Raw genomic sequence first — 25,936 nt, 5'->3', positions numbered from 1 at the left:
TCAAATGAGAACGGGCTGATATTTCTTTTTAATCACTAATAGAATGTTTTTTATTTGTTGCCATGATCCATGTCAACTTGATTACCGGTGTTTTTACGAAGATTCTTTCCTGAGATCACTTCAGTTTACTCAATGTGCCATAATCAGGATGCTGTTTTAATGCATATCATCTCAATAAAAAAATGCATTTGTGTGCAATTGACTTTTAAATTCATGTGAATATGATAAGCAGTGAGTTAGTGGTCGTAGGAGTGCTATAAAGTTGCAAACAGCTCATCAAATAATATGACCTCTTCTCACCAACGCTTTTTTTTAGTTTATGACTTATCAGATCGCGGTTTGTCGTTTCATACTCTTTACATTTTTCATTTCAAAACTTCTGAAATCTCGCGATATCACTTTACCCAACAACTAACATCATAACTTGCAAAGAGTTACGTTACGTGCTTCTGACTTCGCTCTTTTCTTCCTTCGCTGTTCCAGACAAATTATTTATTGGAGGAGAAATTAGTGTCTCTTGTAAGTATTTGAGAATTTCTTGCTGGGAGGATGCTCGTAGGTTGCATAAAACCTTTCGGAATGAATGCTTAACTACTTTGGAAGAATTTCTCTAATTAAAGGCATCACTCCACGAATCTGAGGTGGTACGGATTTCAGGTGGAGTATTCGTATACGGGATCGTAGATTATGGAGAATGGGGTTATTCCGTCCATTTCTTCCTAATTGCCGTAAAAAACGGCCCTGACGATACGGCTTCGGGCGTTCTGGCACAATATTTTCTACAAGGAGTTCGATTGGAGCGCCAACCTTGTACGGCGCCGAATCTTCGGCCGTTTTTTACGGCAATTAGGAATAAACGGACGGAATCACCCTTCTCTCCATAATCTACTATCCCTTATAAGAATACTACACCTAAAATCTGCACCACCTCAGATTCGTGGGGTGATGTCTCTAAATTGTTAGCAAGTTTTTTCATGTTGTTTTGTTTTGCTAACGAGGTTTTGGTGAAACTTTGTTAGTGGCTTGACGTTCTGACAACCTCTTTATCAAAGGCCACTGATAAAGTTTCACAAAAAAAACCTCGTTGAGACAACAAGAAAGCAATTTCAGTTTACATGGCCGAGGTTTCTGGAAGATAGGAGTTAGAGATTGGTAGCAAATAACTTATAACGACCTTTTGCTATTTGCTTGCTTCGAAGGAACTTCAGTTACATTACGGATAGTTGAACACACAAATCTTATATTACATCATGACTTCCGGCTGCGATGAATGCATCGCTACCAAGTTGAAAGGAATTCATGGATCTTTGCATAGAGACCACGAACGGTTTCAAGTCGTGAAATACAGTTCCGCCACTTTTTTTTGAAAAATTCAGCGACTCTGCTGCTCCTTCTTACAATTTCAAGCTTGACAGGCGCGGCATTTCCTTTCGAGAAGGAAACCTGTCAATTATCCAATTTACAACATTTGTTTTTCTATGCATTATCTGCTGCTATCACAGAATAGGTATACAGCCTGTCTCAATCATTTCCCCGAGTAGCTGCTTCATTGACGGTGTGGAGCCGATACGGTGGTCATGTCGGAGATGTCGGACAAACTTGAGACTCCGCAGCGCCGCGGTAATCCTCAAATGTCGAGGCTGAAAGCGTTGAAGAAGGTTTGACCATCGTTTACAACTTCAACTGAATTCTTTAAGAAAATGGTTTTTAGAAAAAGACCAAGAAAACGACGCCACGTTCGAAAAGGTAAACATAAATTAAAAGATTTAATTTTAATTTGAATTTGAGTTTTGGATTTTTCACGTATTTCTTGGACGTAGTGCGCACTGTCAGCTCCACGATACTTATGTTGTTATAAAGATTACAGATCGTGATATCATGGATATAGCTGAACTTTCGTGCTAGAAACAGCATTTTCTACAAATTAGCTGTCGAAGGTGTTAAAGAGCTCCTTCGAGTATTTCAATCGCTCTAATTTTCCAACGTAAATCAATTGAATAAGATGCGACTTAGCTCCGAATTTCTCCTGAATTTGATTTTTTTTTTGAAAAATTCAGTGACACTGAGTGATAAGCTGTCCAGAAGCATGTCGAAAGCAGTTGTTGCCAAATTGTGAATATAAATGAATTTCCCAAATACCTGAACATGTTATCTTCATCTCATTCACCACTCAGAAAACGGTAGAAATAGCGTCTTTCGTTACATATCATTGCTGTTGAGTTATCGCAACTCTGAGCCGTATCCAATGGATTTTTCCAGTTGCAAAAACGTGCTCCAGCGGAAAAAATGTGGTTGGATACGTAGGTATCTAATGAAACTTTTTCCAACAAAAGCATCACGCAGGAAACTGGAAATGGTTTTGCAAAAAAAAACCGTTAGGTTCCATCTAGCCGTTTTTTGCAGAACCTTTTCCGCACCGTTGCACCGAGCTTGCGTCAGGAAAATAACCAAAAAAATACTGGATAGCACGATTGGAAACAAAACCCATCTATAGTCTTTTTTCCTATCACATATGTCCTCCCAAAAACAGATATACTGGATATGAGGCCTGGAGAAAATTCTCTCATTAGTACCTTTTACTTCGATTACGAGGTCTGCGATGTTCTTTGGTGGTGCCTGAGAAAAGCCTAGAAAAGAAAAGTCTGAGGTAAATTCCAGCGATCATAGAGCTCTTCTTTGACAAATATGAACAATGTTCATACTCCGCCGCACAGAATTTTATATGCACAACTTCCCCGGGCGAAACTTGTTAGGATATCAAGATCAAGATATATCAGGAATTGATTTAAAATGTTCATGTTTCGCCTAGCATGTTCCCTGGAACACGATGAATACTTCGAAGTATGGCTATATCAACATGCCTTTAAAGGCATCACCCCACGAATCTGAGGTGGTACGGATTTCCGGTGGAGTACTCGTATATGGGGTCGCAGATTATGGGGAGGAGAGTGATTCCGTTCATTCTTTCCTAATTGCCGTAGAAAACGAATTGGAAGATACGGCTTCGAGCGTCCGGCGCGCTATTTTCTACAAGGAGTTCGATTGGAACGCGTCAGCCTTGTGCACGCGCCGCATCTTCCGGACAGTTTTTTACGGCAATTAGGAGGAAGAAATGGACGGAATCAACCTCCTCTCCATAATCTACTATCCCGTATACGAATACTTCACCTGGAATCCGTACCACTTCAGATGCGTGGGATGATGCCTTTAAGTGAATTGATAGTCAAAGGAAATTATGCGACTTCAAACATCGTGTAGTCACATGATGTGGCGTCGCAACGAAACCTATCTCGAAGACAAGAAAACCTCCAGAACTTCTTAGTTGGCGCCGCAACCCCTCACTACTAAGAAGTTCTGGAGGACCCTACATTTGCGCCAAACCAAAAACCAAGAACCGATCCTGAGCACGAATGCTACCCAACCACACGGGACGTCTCCTTTCATTCAGAAGTATTGTTTGACTACGCTAGGGAACTGACCTCGGCTGTTTCTAGCTGCAGCAAAAATCCACTTCGATCTTTTCATAAGGAATGTTTATGGACTTCTTCATAGACCCGGAAGTATTCTAAGGATTATCTTTGTTGGGCGGATAAGAAATTTTTCCGCCCGACTTCACTCTTTCAAGTTAAAAGGAACGCTAGTTCTTCGTAACAGTAACCAGAAGTAATGGTGTAAAAATTAAATTAATAATAATTAATTTAATTAATTAGTAAAAATTTTGTACGCAGCTTAAAGGCATCACTCCACGAATCTGAGGTGGTACGGATTTCAGGTGGAGTATTCGTATACGGGATGGGAGACTACGGAGAGGGGGGTGATTCCGTTCATTCCTTCCTAATTGTCGTAAAAAACGGCACGGCTTCAGGCGTTCCGGGCCGTTTTTTACGGCAGTTAGGAAGAAATGGACGGAATCACCCCTCTCCATAGTCTCCCATCCCGTATACGAATACTCCACCTGAAATCTGCACCACCTCAGATTCATGGGGTGATGCTTTTAAAGCAAAGTGTGTTGTCGTCGCGATGAGAATAATTGGAAGCCGAACGTGATGGAGAGAAGATCTCATTTGAAGGCAGCGTATCAGGAGATCGATTTGTTACGGCGCTCCAGAGAAGCGCACAATTTGGATTGTCGGGTTGCAGATGCGGAAACGAATGTGACTCTCCTCGTTTTCCCCTAATCGTCGCAAAAACCACGTGGAACGGCGGTCTTTTCCACGAAATCAGTCCAACGAGCCACCCATGCGCACGCACCGCGTCCACAACCGAGCTGCCGACGATTAATGAGGTTTCTTCGCCAACTCATTCAACTGAAATCAATGAGTAGGGACCGGAGCGTGTACAAGAGGAGCGATCTATCGTACCTCTCGGGAGCGAACGCCGTTCTTGCGCCTTTTCTTTACGACGATTAGGGGAAGACGAGCGGAGCCACGCTCGTTTTCGTAATCTACAAACCGAACCGTACGTTTCCTCAGGGGTTTCTGTACCACGTCAGTTTCGTGATACACTTTCAATTACTTTACTTAATCGGCAGGCGTGTGTTACTGCCTAACGCGGCTGCCTACATCTTTGCCGTGGTGTTTCGTCCTTGAACATATCCGAGCCCATCCTGTTCGATCAACAGCTAGAGTTCGCATAGAATCTAACCATCCGTCGCTATTCCATAAGCGGAGGAGTTTTACGTCTTCACTGAACTGCCTGTCAACGCACTGAACTGTCAGTCAACGCCAGGTGTCCTCAAATCTTCCTTCACCACATCCTTCGAGAACTTTCTCCTACTAGGGGACCTTTTTCAAATAGGATCTTTTAGCCTTCCTCAGGACAATTTGACGTGATACACTGTCTTTAACAATCCAGCGTTTGTCCTGCTGAACTTCGTGCAATCCTCCGCTAAAAGTTCGTTATTCGTTTAAGATATCAAAAATAGAAATAAGTATGGGAATAGGATTATACACAACTTTACTAAACATGCGACATGAAAGTGGAACCCCGAAGGTGATGTACACTACTGGCAAGGATTACAAAGATTGGAGTAACGGTCTTAGACCTAGCAATCTAGTGCTTTGTGGTTTATTTGATGGTTGAGTTGTGCGATGCCATTCATTATCGAAAATATTCATTCTGTTAGTCATCGAACCACTTGTTTCTGCAAATTATTTGGCGGATTTTAGTCTTGAGCGCTAGTCCTTAGTTTTTCACATCATGACCAGCTACGACGTACTTGCTGCGCTCTTTCCATAATTTACAATGTCAGAAATTTTTTTTTATTTAGAAAGTCACCCGGTGAAAAGAAAGTCATAGTAACAAGTAAAGATAAGAAAGGAAATGGAAAAATCGGTTCAGAGGTTTGCGTTGCTCTTTCCAATTTGTTCAGAAAACCTTCAAAATGAATACATAGTTATCTCGTTAGGTCATATCTTCTTAAAGGCAGCATACCACGAGGTGGTACCGATTTCAGGTGGAGTATTCGCATACGGGATCGTAGATTATGAAGAGGGGTGTGATTCCGTCCATTTCTTCCTAATTGCTGTAAAAAACGGCCCGGAAGATGAGCGATGAGCACAAGGCTGCCGCGCTCCAATAGAACTCGTCGTAGAAAATAGCGCACCGGAGCGCCCGAAGCCGTATCTTCCGGGCCGTTTTTTACGGCAATTAAGAAGAAATGGAGGACTAACCCTTCTCTCAATAACCTACGATCTCGCATACGAATACTCCACCGAAAATCCGTGCCACTCCAGATTCGTGGGGTGATGCCTTTAAATGATGTTATGGTCACATTTAAATCAAAACAGTTCTGCGTCTGTTATCTGCAATTAGATTTTCATAAGGTACTGTAGCTGCCCCACATTATTATTCAATATTAGCATTGATCAATCCCTATGAAGATGTGCTTGTGTGTTCAACTCAATCCAGTCCAACCTCAAACTTTATCTAGTATATAAATAAATCAATCTCACACAGAGTAATGACAGAAGACTGGAGTGGTAGCAAAAAAAAACCCTGGAGAACAATTAGCTGGCTCTTTTCGAGATTTCAAGGCAAGATTGTCGATGTTGGGATCTTCACGAAAATCACGGTTTGCGTTTTAGTTCGCGATGGCAGGCGCGATCACGTTCAATTCTCGCTAGTTGTCCTGAGAAACAACTTTGACAAGGATTTTGTCGATCGAGCTTCGAGTTTCCCTACGAGATATCGAACATCGCGTTTGGAGCGCAGGCTTACGCGTCGCGTCAGGCAAGCGAGCGGCAGAGACAGCGTCAGCAGCCCGCCGATGTAGTCAGGGGCGTAGATCACGGTTATAAGCACGATCAGGGGCTACACTCCTAATGATATCTTTTCGTGGTTACTTCCTATAGTACAAACGCCGAATATCGATATGGAACCCGCAAAAGTTTTACCTTGGCTTCTGCAGAAATAATCAGCTCAGTAATGTCACTCTGACTTCCAGCTTGCTGTATCGTTATCCAATTCCGAAGAACAAGAGGATAAAAAACAAAGCAACGCCGAAAATGCGTCCGACATGAACATTGCGTAAGGTTTTCTTTATGTGAAGCAAAATTGCTGAACAAATGATTTCTGCCTTTCCGCTTAAGGAACAAGCCTTTCATATGGAAAGACAATCGCGAAAATGAGTTGGAGATCCGTCTAGAAAAACTGAATAAAATTTTGTCAGAAATCAAGGTAAGGTCAAATATTCAACATTTTTATATCCTATATTTTGTTGTTGAAGTTCATGTCGTTAATCATATGATAAAATTGAAGCAAGGCTAAACGAAATTAATGCTAAGCGTTAAAAATGATGAAAAATGATGGGAAATAACCGAACTAGTAAGCGAACTGGGTGTTAATAGATAAAACGAAGCCATACCGCGAACATTTTTCGTCACAACATCTGACTAGTTTCTTCTTGATTTCTTGGGAATGTGTAGTTAGGCTGCACACTTCCTTTGTTCTCATCAACGCCATCAATTCTAGACGTGAACTGATAAACATTTGCAATTTAGGAGGAAAAGATTCAAAAAATAAGAGAAAGTGTGTCAAAATGGGAAGCAAAATACGAAAGACGGCTAATGGATCTGGAACTATCGATGTTGAACTTTGAGAAGAGATGCAGGTACGACAAAGCCGAGCTGAACGAACAGGTCAGTATTGTTGCACTTGTGCTCCACATTCTTCACATTTCTCGAAGGAGAGAAATCTAGTAATTTTACAGATTAGTCGCGTTGAAGAAATGTCAGACATGAATACCGTGATGAGGCAACGCATTGAGAAAAGATTAATAGCGCATGGAGTTGCGACACAATCGGAACATACTAAGCAGAAGATCCTCACAGTGACTCTCAACATGCTACGAGGAATACTTTATTATGCGGCTCAAATACGAGATGCTTTCACGCCCAGAAATCCGAATTTCGTAAAAACAGACGACGATAGTTCAACGATGAGCAGCATACAACCAAAAGAAGGAAACTTAACCTCGGGCGCTGTTGCGGTGCCAAGAGAAGACAGTTCAACCTCAAGTACTCCAAGGAAAGAAAAAGAAGACCTTTCAACACTGTGGCCAGTTGAAAAACCAAGTGAAGAAGGTTTAAATGTAGCTGCAGCTGCAAATAAGAAGCAATGCACTTCAATAACTCGTACTACTACAAAATCAAAAGAAAATGATTTATCATCAAGCCCTGCCACAGATCCCAAGGAATATAGCCAGGTAGCGATAACTAGGTCGAAATCAAGTGACGATGTTTCATTGCTAAACACTGATTCAAAACGAAAGGAAGATGCCTCAACTACTGGCACTTCTTCAATGAAAGAAAGGCATGCATTATCGCCAAACATCACTTTAACACCGAAAGATAGTTCAGTTAAAACAGCTAAGGAATAGCAGCCGAAGAGAAGCAAAGAAAAAACATTGGAAATTTACATAGATCAAACCAGATATACGATACTCCCTTCTTTCTTCACGTTTATTTGTGTCTACGTAACTCTATGCATAAATTTTTCGCCATGAAAACGCAGATGTTAGACATACAAAAAGAGTTAGCAGAAGCTCTACACCGAAGGAACTACATATCTAGTTTGAAAGACAGCGACTTTCGCAGGTAAAAACACTTAGAACGCGATACTTGCATGTAGTGATAAACTGCTATATATCGATGTCACCAACAATGAAGATTTGTAAGACCTACCTTATCCGCAGCGTTAGTATCTTCATAAATATTTTTTTTTCAAAAATTAACAAATCGTTAATGGACTAGTAGTTGGTCTCCCGACCCAAAGACTGAGTTGTGAACAGAACTTTTCCCTAAAACTTCCAAATTAACTAAAGATTGTTAAGTGCGCTGAATATTTGAGCACAATTGAAATAGACAATGGAAGAAATGTGACTGTGCTTCTGTGATGTAATAGATTATTCGTCCGTTCTCTAGACGGAAAATGTAAAGACACACCCACGAAAACGACGGTGTTCTGGTCTGTGCACGAAAAAAAAGATCAAAGGCATCACCCCACGAATCTGGAATGATACGGATTGCCGATGGCGTATTTGCGTACAGGATTGTAGATTACTGAGAAAAAGGTGATTCCGTCTATTTCTCCCTAAGTGCAGTAGAAAACGGCCCGGACGATACGGCTTCGAGCGTTCCGGCGCACTTTTCTCCACAAGGAGTTCGATTGGAGCGCGCCAGCCTTGTGCACGCGCGCATCTTCCGGGCCGTTTTTTACGGCAATTAGGAAGAAATGGACGGAATCACACCCCTCTCCATAAGCTACTATCCCTTGTACAAATACTCCACCTGAAATCCGCACCACCTCAGATTCGTGATATGCTGCCTTTAGGAATGTGAATCTCGAGTATGAGCGTAACTAACCCTATGATTAGGAAGACGGATTTCTAGTCGTTTCTCTCGCTCACAATCGGATACAATATGCTGTTAAGTTAAGTAATATCGATGAGGAATTTGGGTCATATCCAGATGAGCTTAACTATCTTATGGTGCAAGATTTCGCTGATGATATCAGCTCAACGGAGCCTTTGAATTTCAGTCTCATCATTTTTCGTTTGAGAAGTGTCTTGAGAAGCGCTAACAGGCCCTTCCGTTTTGCGAAAATTGCGAAGAGTACGTCGAGTGGATCCAGGTATGATATCAATAATCAATAGTAACGAAATATCTGCTAGGAAGGCTTTGGAAGCGTTCTGGATTTCCGTCAGGAATCCGTCCATGAATAACAAAAATGAGTGCTTATCAATTACCAATGACTTCTCGCCGTTCGTAACACTCTGTGAGCTATAAGATTGTCCCATATGCAGTTCCTTAACGTTATCCAGACATTAACACTTAAGGATACTGCACAGTGCGTAGATCTCATTCGCCTTGGTGATAATCTTTAAGAACGCGGTGGTTTACCAACCCGGTGAAACTGGTCAGTTGTTTTCCTTTTAAGGTCTTGCGTGGTGTACTTGGAACAATATCGGGGGTTGGCGAGGAGAGAGGAGGAGTTTGATGGGATATGCATGGTATCAAAGACCTCGAACCATTTTCAGGCCTTTGAAAAAGACGAGTTTGTCGAAACGTCAGGCCAATAAAAAAGTTTCCCCTAAATCTCGTTGGCATAACAAGAAAACATAAATATCAATAGTAACGGTTTGCAACAGAAAAACGAGAAGTGGATGCAAAATGTGTGCGGAAGCAGTAAGAGTGGAACAAATAAACGAATTAGTGCAGCCAGAAGTATGATGGATAAGTGGAAGCAAAACATTAAAAAATGACTTTTTGAGAGCTAATGCTAAGGAAGTAAGAAAGCGGAAAGATAGAAAAACGGATAAGCAACCGCTTGCGGTCACTGAGGAATGAATGATGATATCAATATCATGCGACGTTCAAGACTGCGTGTACCAAGAGGTCTCAGAAACTGTTCTCCTTTATGCTTATTCGTTGTCTTATTTCTTTCCTTAATTCGGTCAATTCCTTGAACATCTTCTCTTCTTCATCCTACTTCCCAAAAAGAGAATGATGTTGTCACTGACGATAAGCCTTGAAGCTAATTTTCGAACATCATCCATGCATTTTTTTCCGTTTACAGCTTATTATCCATGCTTCCATACGTGACTTTCAACATATATTCCATCGACAGTATTGTTTATTTTAGTGCTTAAAAGTCATTAGTGTGGCCCTGTGGCCTAATGGATAAGGCGTCGGTCTCCTAAACCGAAGATTCAAGGTTCGAGTCCTTGCTGGGTCGAAGATTTTGCACACTCTTCGAAACATGAAGCTGTGCTGAGTAAAACATCAGTCCAAAGTTCAAACATTCGAAGATCAGCTTCTGAAGGAGTGGCCTTGTGATAAGTTTTGTGATGAGTTCGGTTTCCTAAACCGTGTAGGTTCTGATTATTAAGTCAAAAAAGTCGAGGGTTTTTCAAACTCTTCCCAATACAAGGCTTCTCAGGAGCTTGTTAAGTATCCGTACGGAACTTAGTCCAACTCAGAAAGCTGTGCGTTCTTACCCCAGGACTAGCAAGATACATCGCGAACCCCATTTATTTATGGAAAGTTTCTAACCTCGAAGATTTCTCAAAACCCGGCCTCCAAATGTATGTATACCTCCAGTTGTTTTTCGGAACCCCATTCGCATGCCTTTTGTCTTCAAGTTCTAATTTAAATAGTATTCTTGCGTTTTCTCGAGAAATTGAAACTACAAACAGAGACGATGGTCAATAGCGCGTGGAGGAGCAACCGCACCACCTTTTCAACATAAACGAGGCGCAGGCTTTAGATAAACACCGTGTTTTCATATAACCACTTGACCAGTTCCTTAATCTGTTGTGTTGATATTTAACTTTATTACGTGTGTGTCGTTATTGTGGGGACAAGTAATAGCATTGTAGTAATACTGCGTTAAGAGTACACTATGTGCTACTACTGTCGTAGTGCAATATGAGCAAAACGTGAGGGATGTGAGGGCAGTACTCAAAAAAGGAGAAAAGATTCCTCAAAAAAGGAAAGATATAAAAGATTGAATCTTCGGCACTCGATCCTTGCCGGATTTGAGTAGCCGTTTGAGCGTGAGTTCAACAGGACAAGAAGTGTGCGGAGTGAATGTGTAGTAGGTGGAGAAAATGTCTTAGTTACAGGTGCCTGCATAGGCAGACACAAGCATTACTAACAAGAGAAAAGTCCACTGAGTTTGGTACTTTTAATAATAGTTTTATTTCCTTTAATAAAACAAATATTATCAAAACATCAAACGGGCACAGTATCGTCATCGACAGCGGAAAGACTAGACAAATAGTATCCCCAGTAACTGAAAAATATGTTATAGAAATATAAAAACAAACCAACATTATAACTCGCTATAAATATAAAATTCATAATTAAAAAAATGTAACCTACGTCACATTGAACATACAATACGCAGTGGGGAAGAATATGGCACTGAAAATATTATTTGCAAGAAATCGATACTTTATTCCTCTTCTAAATTGTACTGTATCATCAAGTGATAATTTCAAGGAACAAACACCAAAAAAAGGTTTATGGACTTGTCCCAAAGTTGGTGCAGAAATAATACAGGGTTCATAATTATGCAAATGTGAGGAACCAGCTTACAATGTGGTTTGGAACCCTCATTTTTCTTCGCATAAAAGAAAATACTTAATGTACTAGTGTGTCTCCGCATAAGGGAAAGCGCGGAGAGGACATAGTCAGTTCAAAAGAACAATTATCGAAGTAATAATTTTCAGTTAATTCATTTATTATTCAGTTCATTTAGTTAATTCTATACAATACATCACTAACAAGAAAAATTACGAAACACACCCAATTTTCAATTTGGAAGAGAAACTTTCGGAATCGAATCTAACGGAGTTTTGGCTTAGATCAGTAATCCTAGGCTTCTAAAGCCAGCTATTTTCCGACTTTTTCTTAGTCAAGTCTTAGTCTTAGAAGCCAATGTTACCGCATTTACGATCGAAAATTCTCCAGAAGAATTTCTTTCTATTAAATTCTGCATAGATATGATAATAACGAATGCTGCTTCCGTTTTATACTATATCCCGATTTTTATGCAGTTACAGTATACCATAAATAAGTAGTTCTCGGTGTCTTTGTGTTTTCCCCAAAATATTTATTACTCTGCCCGTTACGTAGAGACATTAGTGCAGCAAGAATATTTTCCAGAACGCATCTTTTTCATCGTAACCATATAAAACTGAAGATGTATGCAAAAATTTAGTCTTGTTGTCTCAGCTCTTTTGTACAGCTGCAATACGAGCGTTGTAGGAAACGAAAACCCGTCGTTTAATCTACAAGGTGCTTATTTTTACGCAATAAAACAGTTAACGTTTGAACATGCTATGCGAAAAACGATTTCCTTCTATGAAGTGGAGATTGGTATCTGTCAAATTATTACATTTACAACATCTTGTAAAAGTAATCTTACATATTAGATTTACAAGATGTTGAAACATCATCTTATAAGTACATAAAATGTCATGAAATTTTGGGCCTTGTAGAAACCCCCTGTCTCTCGTGAGGCCTTTTCATTTTGTTGATAGCGTGCAGCGTGAAGTATAAGATAGAAAGCTTCACCTTACTTTTCCAACAATATGTTTTTAGGACAACATGACTCTAAACGAGTTATAGCTTAGTCGCCCCAGTGGTCCCTCTTTCTCTAACCTATGAAGTCCTAGTTCTGCATAAATCTGGTTATGTCAATTCTTAGTATATACAGTTACTGTGAGGCAATATGATAAATGAAAGTTTTGGAGATAACATGCGAAGTAGGGATTATTGCCTCCCCTAAATTTCCCACGGTCGTGCTGCTCATGAGTTTTTTCGTCGTGACAATGGGCCGAGTTCTCCCTTATTGTAAATTTCTCATCACCGATAAAAGAGACGAGGCGCATTGCTCAGAGCTCTCAATTCCACTTTGAAATTCTATTCTCATATGTTTGAATTTGCACGTGTTAGCATTTAAATTCTGATTTATTTTATTCCGTTCTCGTATAATTTGGAAAACGTTTAGATAAATATTTAAATAAATAACTTTAAATCAAGCGCACGTTTCGTAATATTCAACTACCGGTCGCTATCAAGTGAACTCCAACAAGTCGCTTTGTCCAGACTTCTGCGATATGTATCTGCACGCACCCTTTGCTGCATTGCAGGGAACACAAATCAGGGATTGCTCCAACGGAGGTTGCGCAATAGCTGTGAGGAACTTCAATGTCGTCAGAATGCGCATTTGTACTATTGCGGGATCCCAAGGGAATCAAAAACTGGATGGCAAGTGCTCATGTACCTACGTAAACCGATGAGGACAACAACAGGGACGAACTCAGTAGGCTGATTTCCAATATACAAAGCCAGCAGTAATTGTTGGAAATGATGCGAATGTAAAGATGAAGCTGCATGCTTGGAAAATATTTCTATCCCAACGTCGAATAAAGGAAGTCGTCTGATAGGCCTTTGCGAAAAGGCAAACCTCCGCCATCAAGTTACGTGGTAAAGGACAACCCCTTCAACGCCAAAAGAACGAAAGCGAAATATCCCAACTCTTAGGCTCGAGTTCTATTACGCTCTGATATAGAAAATCCATTTTTCACAACGTAATCGCGCTGGAGTTTGAGAGCTAAGCTATGTCAGATATCCAAAAATCCACCGCCCCGTTCTTCTCAGCATGAGGTGCGGCTCGAGAAGGAGAGTCATGGAGTTCAACATGCTCGACTCGGTAGGTCTGAAATGTGACGAATGCAGAAAGAAATCCCGATCAATATCAGATTATAGACCAAGAATGGAGTGGACGGCGCTCACTTTTTTTCTCTAAACAAATGCATTCAGGACCTTGAAAGGGTGAGCGTCAAGAGCGAAGGAGTTTGAAAATTCATGGGAGGACAAGAGCTCGGGAAAAATCCATGCGCTGCTCAGTCACTGTAGCGGCAAAATGAAGGAGCGTTCGCCTGTCCTTGACGCTGCCAACGAGATGCTGTCGGAAAGGAAACCCTGTCCACCTGGAAGAAATATGTCGCACTTTGCTGAACCGGGAGGTACCGTCTGTTTCTGAACTCGTGCACGCCCAAGTACTGAAAAACTTCGCGGTCAGCGAAGAATCATCGGCGGAGTCGGAAGTCCTGGTCTGTCTGCTTCCAAAAAATGGAAAAATGAAAATGTGGCGGAGACAGTGGAATTAGCGCAGAAATGCTGAAATTTCTTCTCCTATCATAACTCCTCTCCATAAAAGGCTCTCGGCCACGGAATCCAGGAATTACCTAACCCAGGAATATCTCAGCTCCGTGTAATGTAGAAGGAAGTCTTAGAGCTAATCATCCTGGATCGGGTTATCAATTATTCGAATAAACTACCCCTAATGAAAATGCGACTTTCCTCAGGATCGATCTACGATTGATCAGGCGTTCATTGTGAGGAGAGTGATTAAGGTGTGGCAACGGAATTCGAGCCTCTATAGCTAGCTTTTCAGTCGCCGAAGCCGCATTCTCAACGTGTATCGCGCTGATGACGTTCCAGAAAAATTCGACGTCTAATAAATGACATAAATAGAAGAATGCCATCTGCGGTTCAGCTGTTGTACTACCTCTGTTGTACCAGCTGTTGTACTATACTCTTCGAAGTGAAAACGCATGAGACAATTGGCCCTAGCACGACCTTTTCTTTTCAACATTGCCTTCGACGAAATAATGCGAAGAACAGTCGAAGAGCGTTTTTGCATCACTTTCCTTGGTAGATCTCGAGTACGACAATGTAGTAATATTCGCTTTAAAATTACAACATGTTGATAACCTTGTATCGAAATTAAGTGCAGTCTACGAACGGCAGTTAATTTCTTGATACTGATGACTCCGCCTTGTTAAGTACAGGCAGATTGGATCTCCGCGAAATCTTCAATGGGAATCAGGGTAAACGGACAACCAGTTTAACTCAGTGAACGGGTTTTGTTAATTGGGCTGTAAGCTGAAAAGCAATGGCAGTCAAAGTCAAGCAATCCCGTCGATCCCATCGCCAACAAACTCAAGCTGCGAGATTATATATATATATATATATATATATACATAACCCTATCATGATGTACGGGTCGGAGACTTGGGTAGCGCCATCAATGGTGACGGAGAAGCTTGAATGGTTGGAGAGAAAATTGCTTAGACTGCTCTTCAGCTACTTTTAGTCGATGGTGTAGCTTAACAAGCAACTTTACTCAGAACTGGATATGGTGTACCGGGGGATGGCACGTGGAAAACATTGTTGTCCTGAGGAATTGTCCTGAGGATGCTCCCAAACTCAAACTGGAAGAGATCTCTTGCCCGTAAGGGAAGTTTCTGGATGGAGGTGGTAAAGGAAGATTTGAGGGCACTTGACTCGGCGTTGACAGGCAGCTCAGTCGAGACGTAAAATTCCGCCGCTTATGGAATAACGGCGGATGGTTAGATTCTATGCGGAATGTCGAACAGGATGAGCTCGGCTATGTTTGAGGACGACTCACACCCACATCATTGCCGAACTATTTCGTCCTCACCTGTGTTAGGCCTTAAAACCCGCACGCGGACTAAGCCAAATCAATTCAACTTTAAAGTGCTGGTGGGTCGCGAGCATCTGGAGAAGTAGCCGGGGTAGTACTATGCACTCTTGAAACGCATGTCTCTACTGAATACCAACTTACCCATCTAGCACATCCCTTCAATGAAGTTGTTTATGTTTAAGATGCGACTTGTATTGTCTGTAAATTGTTGCAGTCGTAGTGTAGCCATTAAACCACTTTTTAGCATTGCTTCATCACTGAAATCTACCGCTATTGATGTGCCACGTAATAATCAGGTTCCGAAGAACCCTGCAGGTGCAATTCCAGGAAACGTAAATGATGGGAGGGTGGCACCGAAACGCTCGAAGAGGGAGTCGAGGTGGAAAATGACATCCTAGCCACGGCCCATACGTGTCCGAAGGGGGTAAGCCAACATTCGCTGGTTCACCCCCAGTGTCCCTTTATCTCAAAGCAAATTTGGTTCCAAACATTTGGCTCCAGCGCATAATGAGTATAATCCTACAGCGTTCATACAGGGTTCAATTTCATGTAGCATACGCTCTAGCGATACAATGCAAAGGGGTGTTTTAATCACAATCATAGACGCAAGCAAACGCAACAAACATGACATAGAATACCTCGTACGACAACATTTTAACAACAGAACTGCATCTTTCGTCCGACGCTCAGATTACAAGAAACTATGTAATTCATCTCTTCTGCACGAATTGTGCTGAAACAACATGACTAGGATGACTGTATCTTATTCATATCAAAGATCACGTGAACGACAAGGATAAGTCACGCGATTCAACGCTTCCGGGCGACTCATGATGGAAAAGCATAACGGAGCCACTTTTAAAATTTTGATTCAGGAGACAAAATGAAACATTATCTTGCTAATCCTTAAAAAGCGCAAAATATAACTCTCTGATGCGGACAGTTGCGTCATATCTCAGGGTTTTTTTATTTCATCCCAATCATCCACCCTGGTGATCAGTCAGCGACCACTTCTTTGGGTCCGCCCCCCAACCCTCCTCCATCCAAGATAAGTATTTGGTCTACGATATAGTTTACAAACAGATACAGTGTTTTATCGGATTAATCGAGAGACTTGGCTGATTAAATTTGTCTATTTGCATTCCGATTTGCAGAAATAAAACTCTATTAAATCAAGTCAGTCAACATCCAAGTGTGCGCCGCAAAAAGCATCAATACTTTGTAGACAAAGTCTGTAAATTGAATTCTTTTAAAACAAACCTGTAGAAATCGACAACTTCAGGACGCAGAGGTGGAATACTCTTCCACCATTTCCGAACTGATGTAAAAACATTGCGCCTAGGACGACTACGATGTAACGGGGGGTAAGGCGCCTCCACTATTGGCGGCCCGTCAGTAGGAAATTGCGGAAGCGCCTGCAATATGATAATGAAGATTAAGAAAGTATCACCCTTCAACAAGGAAACAAGGAAACAATAAAACAACAACAAACAACGAGAAAGGTGTGAAACACTCACATCTGTGCTGTTACGGACTGAGTTGATGCGCTTGTCAACCCAGAACTGAAAAATTAAAAGAAAGTCTTTTCATTTTTTTAAATACAGTATTTAAAAAAGTTTTACCTGTCGTAACTCTAGATGAGGACTCGTCTGAATTCCTTTCCAGGAAAATTCATCATCCGACTCCTCTCGTTTTCGTTTCTTTTTCGCTTTTGGAGGTAGCCCTTCGTTCCTCGACATGAATCCAACAACTGCCAGCTCCAGCAGGGAAAGGAAAATGAACAGCATACCACTAAACAAGGTAACTAATAAAGTATTTGAAGTGGAGAAAAAATAAAAAATGAAAATGGGTGTTGATTATGAGCGCGAAGCATCACTTCTGTGTTAAAGGGAAGTTAAAGGCAAGATGAATCTGAAGCAGTAAGCGAATGCGCGGGAAGAGCAGAAGATGGGATTGTAGACTGCATGACACGGAGTGATTCCGCTCATCTCTTTCTAATCGACGTGCGAGAAAACGTGGGGGACCGCTTTAGTTCCTACGAGGTACGTTAGAACGCGTTTCTCTTAACACGTTAAGGTCCTCTTAGCGGCCTATTCATTAGTTACACTTGACCAGACTGGTGAGAAAGAATCACAGTTCTTCGACCGCTCGAACGTGGATGCGGCGCGTGCATAGGGGCGGCAACTGACTTCGACGTAAAAAACGGCGTGGAAGGCACAGACGGTTAAGGATAAATGAGCGAAACCACCCTTGATCCTGCAACTTACAACTCCATCTCTAGCTGTCACGCCCGGCGCGACTGTTTCAGCCAGCCGTCACCCTTTTCCAGGCGCTGGAAACCTTGCCATCAGCAATGAATAACGGTAGCGTTTCCGTGCCAGCCGCAGCATATAAGGGCTGGCTCCGAGCAGCCGGGGTCCAGTCTCCTTCTTCGTTTCTCTTGTGGTGTCCTTTTTTCTCTTCGTATTTGATCGACCACTGCATTCTACCACTTCCACCGCATTCCAGCATGTACTACAATTATCAGCAACCACTTCTACAACTGTTCACAGCTGGCTGCCCTGGGCTCTGAACCGCATCCACCATCCATTTAGTAGCCGAGAACCGCAACCATTGAGCCACTTGATAGACCCGCAATGAAACCACATATAAAACCACTTTTACCACATGGCCTCCACAGACCGCAATGTTGGAGGTGGGAACAAGCCGGCCTCAGGTTCTACCCATCGATGCCAGCCGCTCCTCTTTGGAGCTGACCCACGTACGACACCGGCCTTTCCCGCGAATTCCCCCACCACGTCGAATTCATGGTACATTACCTTTGAAGACATTTGGTTACCAAGGGATTTGTTACCCAAAGTTCTTTCCATCAATAGGTGGGATTCGAGACCTAGCGGTAATGACAGCAGATAGACGGAAACTCTCCACAAAAATATAACTCAGAAGACTAGAAACATCAGTATATCTAAACTGGGGAACGGTCAAGAGGTACCCGTATGATGTGCCGCCGCGTATCAAGGAGGCTAATGAGCGTCGTTAATTGCACCGCGCGTCTCCTGATACCGTCATGATCGCTACAGTAGCCTGGTTGCTCCTCTTGTGCTACGTCTTCAAGATGCCCCGCCCACGCCACCCTCCCCACCCACTTCGCCGCGTCGCCACTCTTACGACGATTTTTTCCACCGCGCTTACAGCTCTTATGATGCGCTTTTAAAGTCGAACGGAAAGGAAAGTACCTGGTATTACATCTTGTTTGAAGGTCTACATAAAGTGTGCTTGTAAATTAATATAAAAGAAAGGAGGAATGAATAAGTTTGTATAAGTGATATGCCATTTACAAATGAAATTTAGAAATGCGAGTGAAAATGAAACTATCCTGTCTCGACTTGTTAGGTGGAAAACACTCATCCATTTCTGGGAATGCGAGGTATGTTTCAAAAAATGTCTCACTGATCGGTGTTATGCTATCTTTCTTACTTTTTTTCTCTAATGATTTCTTTTTGTTTATCTAGCTGGGTAAAACTGGCATCCAACGATTAACGAGGCGCGAATAATGCCTCGCAGACATACACTGTACCTAAAGGTATATCTCGAAGATACAAAGGTCTCTGTTCGCCACTAATACAGTTGACCTGTCATATTGATTTTATGCAGAGAATAGATAGAAATGGAGCGTTAAAACGAAAGAAGTTGAAGAGCCATACAAAGGACTGTTATATAAAACTGTATAAGACGTACAAGCAAGTATTGATATATATCAAATATTGGCATATTTCAATACTTGCTCTACATAAACATTATATCTATGTAAAATTTTGAAAAGGTAAAATGTAGAAAGGAGTTAAAGAATGTATACAAAGTAATAAGCGCATAATGTTGCTGCTATTATAACTGCCGCAGTTGAAAGTTGAACACGAACTCGTTGAATGGCATCGTGACAAACACATACTTATGCACTGCTAGTTTATATAGAAAACTTAGGGCATCAAATGTGTTAAATTATGAGATGTTTGAAAATATATGCGTGTTATTCTTTTCCCTGGAGCATCTTTCTGAAATAATTTTTACCTATTCTTCTCCTTTATTCACAATAATATGCGCTTAGTTTACTATATCCGTACATCAGAATTCGCCTCGGCAATTCGTTCTTCCCCCCCCTTCAAAATTCGCACTATCCACCGCTTCGTCGCGGCGCAGACGCGCGCGGCGTTGATTAGAGCAATAGAGGCGGGGTGTAGGTGATCTCAGGCGGTCGTGGAGAATGTCTAGCTGATGGAGCGGCAGCCGTAATTACGCGGAGGCGCGCGGTGCCGAAGGGAGGACAGGAGCGGTCAGCCGGTTTTCACGGGTACCTCTTGTCCCGCACCCATCTAAACTTAAGAGAAACAACCCGTTAGAGAAATTGGTGAGGTGAATTTGCTTTTAGCATATACATAGATTATTGGTGAGATTACCCGAGAAAGTAACCCTTTGTCTCGCTACGAGTAACCAAATCAGCGTTAACCGATTTCGTTTGGTCAGCCTTCTGGGAGTAAATAGTTGTCTCGTTGCGTTGACAGATGCTCCCAATGCTCGTCTTCCTTCTGATCGTTGTAGCCGTAGGATATGGCCCCCTTATTTTCGCTCTAATACTTGCGTTCCTAACCTTATTTACTGTATTAGTATTTAGTATTCAACAACCTTTTCAACCATACATTACGCTGCGTTGCGGTATTGTAGAGTAGATACTGGTAGATCCAAAAAATTATTTTTGTTAATGTAGGATAATGTTACTTTTGTGCACCTGTGTTCGTTCTAAACGCTGAAGATGAAGAATGAGTTTATAGGCAGCTGACCTTAGCATCCAGACGTCAATTGCTTTCACATAAGATACCCGTGGAAGATTCCTGATAATGTTGCCGAATTGAAAAGTCATTGCTAATAACGAATTCACACCCAACATTGTCCGTGCAGGTATAGCTCTAAAAATACTCCAGTTACGTAACTGTCGAAAAAAATTAACTCACAAAAGCAGCAGTAAAATGAAATTAATTAGAGCTATACCACAATGTTTCAAAAATACTATCCTTTTTACAAGAAGTTCGACCATTATGAAAACTTTAACGAATTTAGATATCTTTAAAAAATAAAACAGAGGGCAATACAGCCTATGACCATATTTCTACTTTCAGTGAAATTCTGGAATCTCTACTCGTAGAACGCTGATTTCAACTTCAGCGTTCCGAAACATATCTTAGGAGATAAATCATCATCCAAAAATTGATAGCGTTAAAGAGTTAGATCACTACAAGACGATTTCTTGTGAAGTTCAGGGTTTATTTTGAGTTGACACTCATCAAAGTTCTGGGTACTATCTCCTAACCATATTTACTGTATAGCAGCTCATTCTTCTCCTGATCAAGGGCTACTGCATGTACTGTTGGGCTTTCTCCATCCTACTGGATTGTCCATTTTGATTATTCTCTTGTTAGGTGGTGAAAGTGACACTTTTCTTCAGTTAAATACTCTTGAATATTTCTACATTATTTTCACATGTCCATACGAATATCTACAGTGGCGGGCACCAGGGCACCAAGAACCTTGCTTTGAGCACACTCAGTTCTCTGGGACATTCTAGTTGTTCTACGACTCGTAAGCTCTTTCAGTACCGCGATAGGACGTTTTTCATTCATCAACTACAACTTCTACATCAACTATTTTGCCTAAAAGTACTGGTGCATGCCCTCTTCTAACAAAAACAAGAGAAAACAATTGTTTCAAAAACAAACAGCAGAAAAAACCGCAACACAGCAGTGTACACAAACCTCGGTCCTAAATAGAAAGAGATCCAAGAGATCACGATTGTTACCATGGTAGGGATGTAGCCTTGTAGTATGTACCACCCGTAACGTCGTTTAAAAACGAACGCAACTGTCAGTTCATCCCACCACCCTGCCGGATACATCTAAAACTCTTAGTGGAAACCGAACGAACCAAACATTGACCCTATGACCTGTTACCTGCTCGACAGCGATGACGCTGAAGTTCACCAGTTCGAAGTCCGGCAGCTGAATCGGTTTCAGAAGCATAACAGGATACGGCTGATTCCACTGCATCCGTACTTCACCTGTGTTGTAATTGTACCTAAAGATATAGTCAAGGAACTTTCTTCCAGGATTGAAAACGAAAACGCAGAGCAAACTAACGATTCGAAAGTGAGAAAACACTTCTGTTGATCGAAAGGAAACCTCTTGAGGTTCATGTCACACGGTCCCGTCAGCTTCATACGATAATTCGTCCACAAAGTCCCGTTTCCAAATACCATAAGAAAAACGTTCCTGAAAAAAAGTAAGACACTAGAAAAAAAAGTATGAATAGGTCATGTCTGTTTTTTCTCAATTCTCCGACGTGTGGCTACTTATATGCTACTTTTTTTTGAGTCTAACCCGCGAAATGGAGTTTTTCATGCCCAGCAATATCATGTGCTTACATGGAAATGTATGTATTAGCAATAAAATATACTACAATTATTTCAATGGAGAACTGCATAGCACTACCATTTGCAAGTTATTTTCCAACGTCACGACTTTCAATTACTGTCGGTGCCAAAATTCTTGGATTGGACGCGTGATGTGTTGCAGGGTGATTTGAACCAAAAAGAAATCATTTCTGGAGAGGAACTGTAAGCTAATCGACTGAGTACATACTTGAGAAAATGTGTTTGGCAGCTGTATGGGAAACACAAATACGTACACGGAAAACTGATACCCTTTCAATCCAGCATATATTATATCAGTTTTAAGCCGTTTTCATAGTTTTGTGCAAAAACTCGTATAAAACATCCTCACAAGCCTTACGTTAAATTGAAGGTTGCATCGATTTTAGTTAGCGTTCCGTACAATGAAATTTTAAAGCAGAAAATTGTTTTCTTCTGAAGCTTTGAAGGACCGATGTTACAAAATTATTCATGTCCTATTTCTTGTGTACTCAGAATATAGCTGCTGATTGGTTTACGACGAACAACCACGGTTAGAATGGTAATATAATATTCGCGCAACTGCTCTGCCCCCTTTTTTGGCTTCAACTGCCCTTTTCCAGTGCATTTCTCTCTAGACAGCACTGCTCTCTTTGTTCAGTTTTTGGTTCTGACGAGCACACAAAATTTCACTTCTCACCTGAACGGCGATTCATGGATGGCAGCATTTTTCGAATTGATGAAGCAAGTGTTGGGAATCCATAATTTTTGAAGCACTTTGTCGTCGAATGAGATGTTTGCCTTGCACGGATTCATGTAATCGAATACTAATGCTGGATCTTCCCAGAACTCGTTGATATAAAGGTCTAAATATGTAGACATTGTTTTAATGTCAGAACTTCAGTGGTTCCTGCTTTCGAAAGCTCAAAATTTTGAAAAAATGCTAGGATAGTTCGGATCGAATTTAGCTGGTAGCACGCGTTTGTCTGTCAATTCTACAAATGGACATTTGGAACAAAATTACAAAACAGAAGATTATATTAAATCTATCACAGAAATTTGCAAAGGTCAAGAAAGTTGCATCTCAAGTTGAATAAATATGGCAGAGTCCTTTCCTGTAAATCACGAATAATTATAAAAACAAGCAGAAGACGAAAAAACAAGACTGGAAGAAATTAATCACTTAGTGCTCAATTCAATGAACTTTTCCGAAAAATTGATATAAATGCATTTTCGGCACAGAGACCGTAGTATAGAGCAGTATGAAGAAAAAAACATACACCTCAGAGTACGTGTGTATGTTAAGGATTTTATCTCGGAAATTTCCAAAAAAAATGACATCGAGAAGAGAAAATGAAGGAAAAGACGAGAGATTAGAGACAGGTGAATGAGTAAAGATTTTTTCGAAGAATCAAATTTTCTCCCGAATTAAATAAATGAAGTGGAAACAAAGCGCCCTTTAACAACAAACAACGTAAAGTATAACAAGAAATTTAAAGTTGAGAAATGGAAAACAAAAATTTCCATAAGTTTAGAATAGAAATCACCGATCTCGAAATCCTGAGTGAGTTCAGATACTGCCGTCACCTCTTGCACCCACATATCCACCCGAACTTGCGTGGGATGAGAGGGAATATAATGCTGAAAAATGTTTCAGTTTGAATTTACATGAAATGACAAATTTTGGAACAATAATATTTTAACCCAAGCTGAAGATAATTTCGATTTATTTTGATTCAAACTTGAAATATAAAGCAGGTATAAGTTTTATAACAAGACAAGAGCTTCAACGTTTTTGCATTTCCAAATATTTTAAGGAAAAGAAGACTGACTTCCTAAACTTTTCTCTATTTAGGATACTATACTTGCTGTAATATTTATTTACTTGGAACTTGTTTATTATCAATTTTTCATTTCGTACCTTATTATAAGATTCCTTGAGCAAACTGTTGATTATGTCAGTATCATTGGCACATTGATCAATGGATTTGCCCATTCCATATGTAACGAGCAATTCCGAGAGAAATGAAACCATCACCCAAGCAGGATGATTCATCTGAACAACGTAATTTCTTTTAAAGAAATCAATTAAATCAACAGGAATGTTTTCTGCATTAGGAATTAGGTTTCACCCAAATATATTCGCTTCCCCTAGATGTGCAGAATTACGTAGCTACATATGCATGACGTGAAGTGACTAACCAAAGAATATCTCATGGCTGATGGACGATCGGCGATCACATGCTCACCAGGTGGAGCAGTGTTGTCTGACAGAAGAATACAAGAATCAGTTACGGTAAGGAGAACCAGAGAACCTCAAGTAAGGAGATAAGTGATCGAAAACCACGATCTCTCTCCACTTTTTTCGCGTACAAGTGAACTCGTACGTTTAAACAACAATATATTTAGGAAGAATCCCAAAAAATATGCTAAAAAAGACAAAGATGATACAAAAATTAAAAAAAAACGTTAGTGAGAGACCCACATTAAACAAAATTATCAACAAAAAAAAGTGTCAGTGCAATAGAGTACGAAGTATTGGAGCCTATTATTGGAACAGCTTAAAGGAAGCGCTAATTTTCAGTGTTGGCCTCTTTCCAGTACTGAGCAGTGTTTAGGACGAAGACTGCAAGCGTAACAGTGGAAACGCAAAGCGCTGCCGGCATGTCCATGAAGAGGTCAGAAGCACACTAGGCATCACTTTTACTGAAATAGCATCCTTTTGTTCCCATAAGATTAAAAAAAAACGGAACCGCAAAGACGGATTACTAGCAAAATTAATCAATAAAGACACTTTTTACTCCCTTATCGATAATTCGGAGGACAAGCGCAAAAGCCTCCTAGATCTAGTGTTCGAAGTTTTCACTTCGTCCATATTATAGTGTAATTAGTTGCCTCATTGGATAAACCGGAACATTGTGTGCTACCGGTGCCTTCTTCGATTTGTATAAAAAAAGTATTTCGCTGCGATACTTGCAAACGCCGTCCTGAACCGATCTGCTAATGAAAACTGAAGTTTTAGTGCAAGTTCCTGTGGGAAATGTGGCTGAATGTTGTCATTAAACTTCTCGAGTTTTCACATGACTGCTCAATAGAAGAAGTTGCGGGGAAAGTTACGAGTAATTTTACTTCTTTGCAGGAATATTCCATAAGATTGTTTGCAAAAAAAAAGTATCCAGAAATTGTCTATATATATATACAATAATGAAATTTCCTCATATAATATAAGTGTAACTCATTTACTTTTTTCCAGTGTAAACTAATACTTACAATGTAGAAACGTCCGCAGTTTTTAGTATTTTGCTTTGTTCTAAACATAAAGACCTTAAAATTCGAATTTGCGGTTTATATATGTGTGCGAAGTAGAAGAAAATGAAAAAAAACCTCTGTCTCATCAACTGTGATTTGCGAGAAAAATTAGAAACATTATTATAAGAAACAGGTACATTTATTTAAAGTATGTTAATTAATGTTATTTATATTTGATGATAGTAAGTAATTTATATAACTTATATTTGCTAATGATGAGTAATTCATATAATTTAAAATTATATAAATAAATCGAAGATGAGCATTCGTCACCATACTTCAGTGACTGGTTAAAAGAAGATAATTCCAATAAAATTAAAAGATAAAAGTTTTGCTGACAACTAGGCACTAGTATTGGATCTTTTACAACTTTTTCCCTCATATACTCTCATACTCTTTAAAACTCACTCACTCTATCACTCTTTTAAAAAAATTGAGTAACACTGAAAAAACATTTAAAATGTAAAATGTGATGGTACGTATGTTGAGTAACAATAATAACGAACAGTAGGAAGGGGTGAGCTGCATATCAACAAGTTCAAGCTGTACTATCGTTGCTAAGACGACAACGAATGTACTAAAAAGTTCTTAATCAGTTTTTCCAGGTATTCAATCCTAATAAAACAATTGAATCAGTTAAATATTAATGTA

At 40.5% G+C, this 25,936-nt stretch overlaps 2 protein-coding genes across 4 annotated transcripts; one reads left to right on the top strand and one right to left on the bottom strand.

The window, feature by feature from the left end:
• Positions 1-1,577: 1,577 nt before the first annotated feature.
• On the top strand, positions 1,578-7,879 carry RB195_000972 (uncharacterized protein; the record flags this gene model as incomplete). 2 transcript variants are annotated; one of them, XM_064197539.1, is made up of 7 exons in its annotated part: positions 1,578-1,658; positions 1,712-1,746; positions 5,270-5,342; positions 6,446-6,528; positions 6,591-6,678; positions 7,002-7,139; positions 7,211-7,879. In XM_064197539.1, 7 exons carry the CDS (start codon positions 1,578-1,580, stop codon positions 7,877-7,879), a joined length of 1,167 nt encoding a protein of 388 aa, XP_064053420.1. The 2 variants fall into 2 exon arrangements, with proteins under 2 accessions (XP_064053420.1, XP_064053421.1); XM_064197540.1 differs by having other exon boundaries at positions 1,587-1,658.
• Positions 7,880-11,234: 3,355 nt separating this feature from the next.
• On the bottom strand, positions 11,235-24,193 carry RB195_000971 (uncharacterized protein; the record flags this gene model as incomplete). Of its 2 annotated transcripts, XM_064197537.1 has the most annotated exons (13): positions 11,235-11,295; positions 11,385-11,426; positions 16,783-16,937; positions 17,040-17,084; positions 17,145-17,313; positions 20,358-20,483; positions 21,327-21,466; positions 21,522-21,645; positions 21,708-21,839; positions 22,677-22,842; positions 23,524-23,617; positions 23,898-24,032; positions 24,179-24,193. In XM_064197537.1, 13 exons carry the CDS (start codon positions 24,191-24,193, stop codon positions 11,235-11,237), a joined length of 1,404 nt encoding a protein of 467 aa, XP_064053418.1. The 2 variants fall into 2 exon arrangements, with proteins under 2 accessions (XP_064053418.1, XP_064053419.1); XM_064197538.1 differs by lacking the exon at positions 24,179-24,193.
• Positions 24,194-25,936: the final 1,743 nt, after the last annotated feature.

The sequence above is a fragment of the Necator americanus genome, chromosome IV (genome assembly GCF_031761385.1).
Source record: "Necator americanus strain Aroian chromosome IV, whole genome shotgun sequence".
Lineage (NCBI taxonomy): Eukaryota > Metazoa > Nematoda > Chromadorea > Rhabditida > Ancylostomatidae > Necator > Necator americanus.
This window is presented reverse-complemented; position numbering and strand designations above follow the sequence as displayed.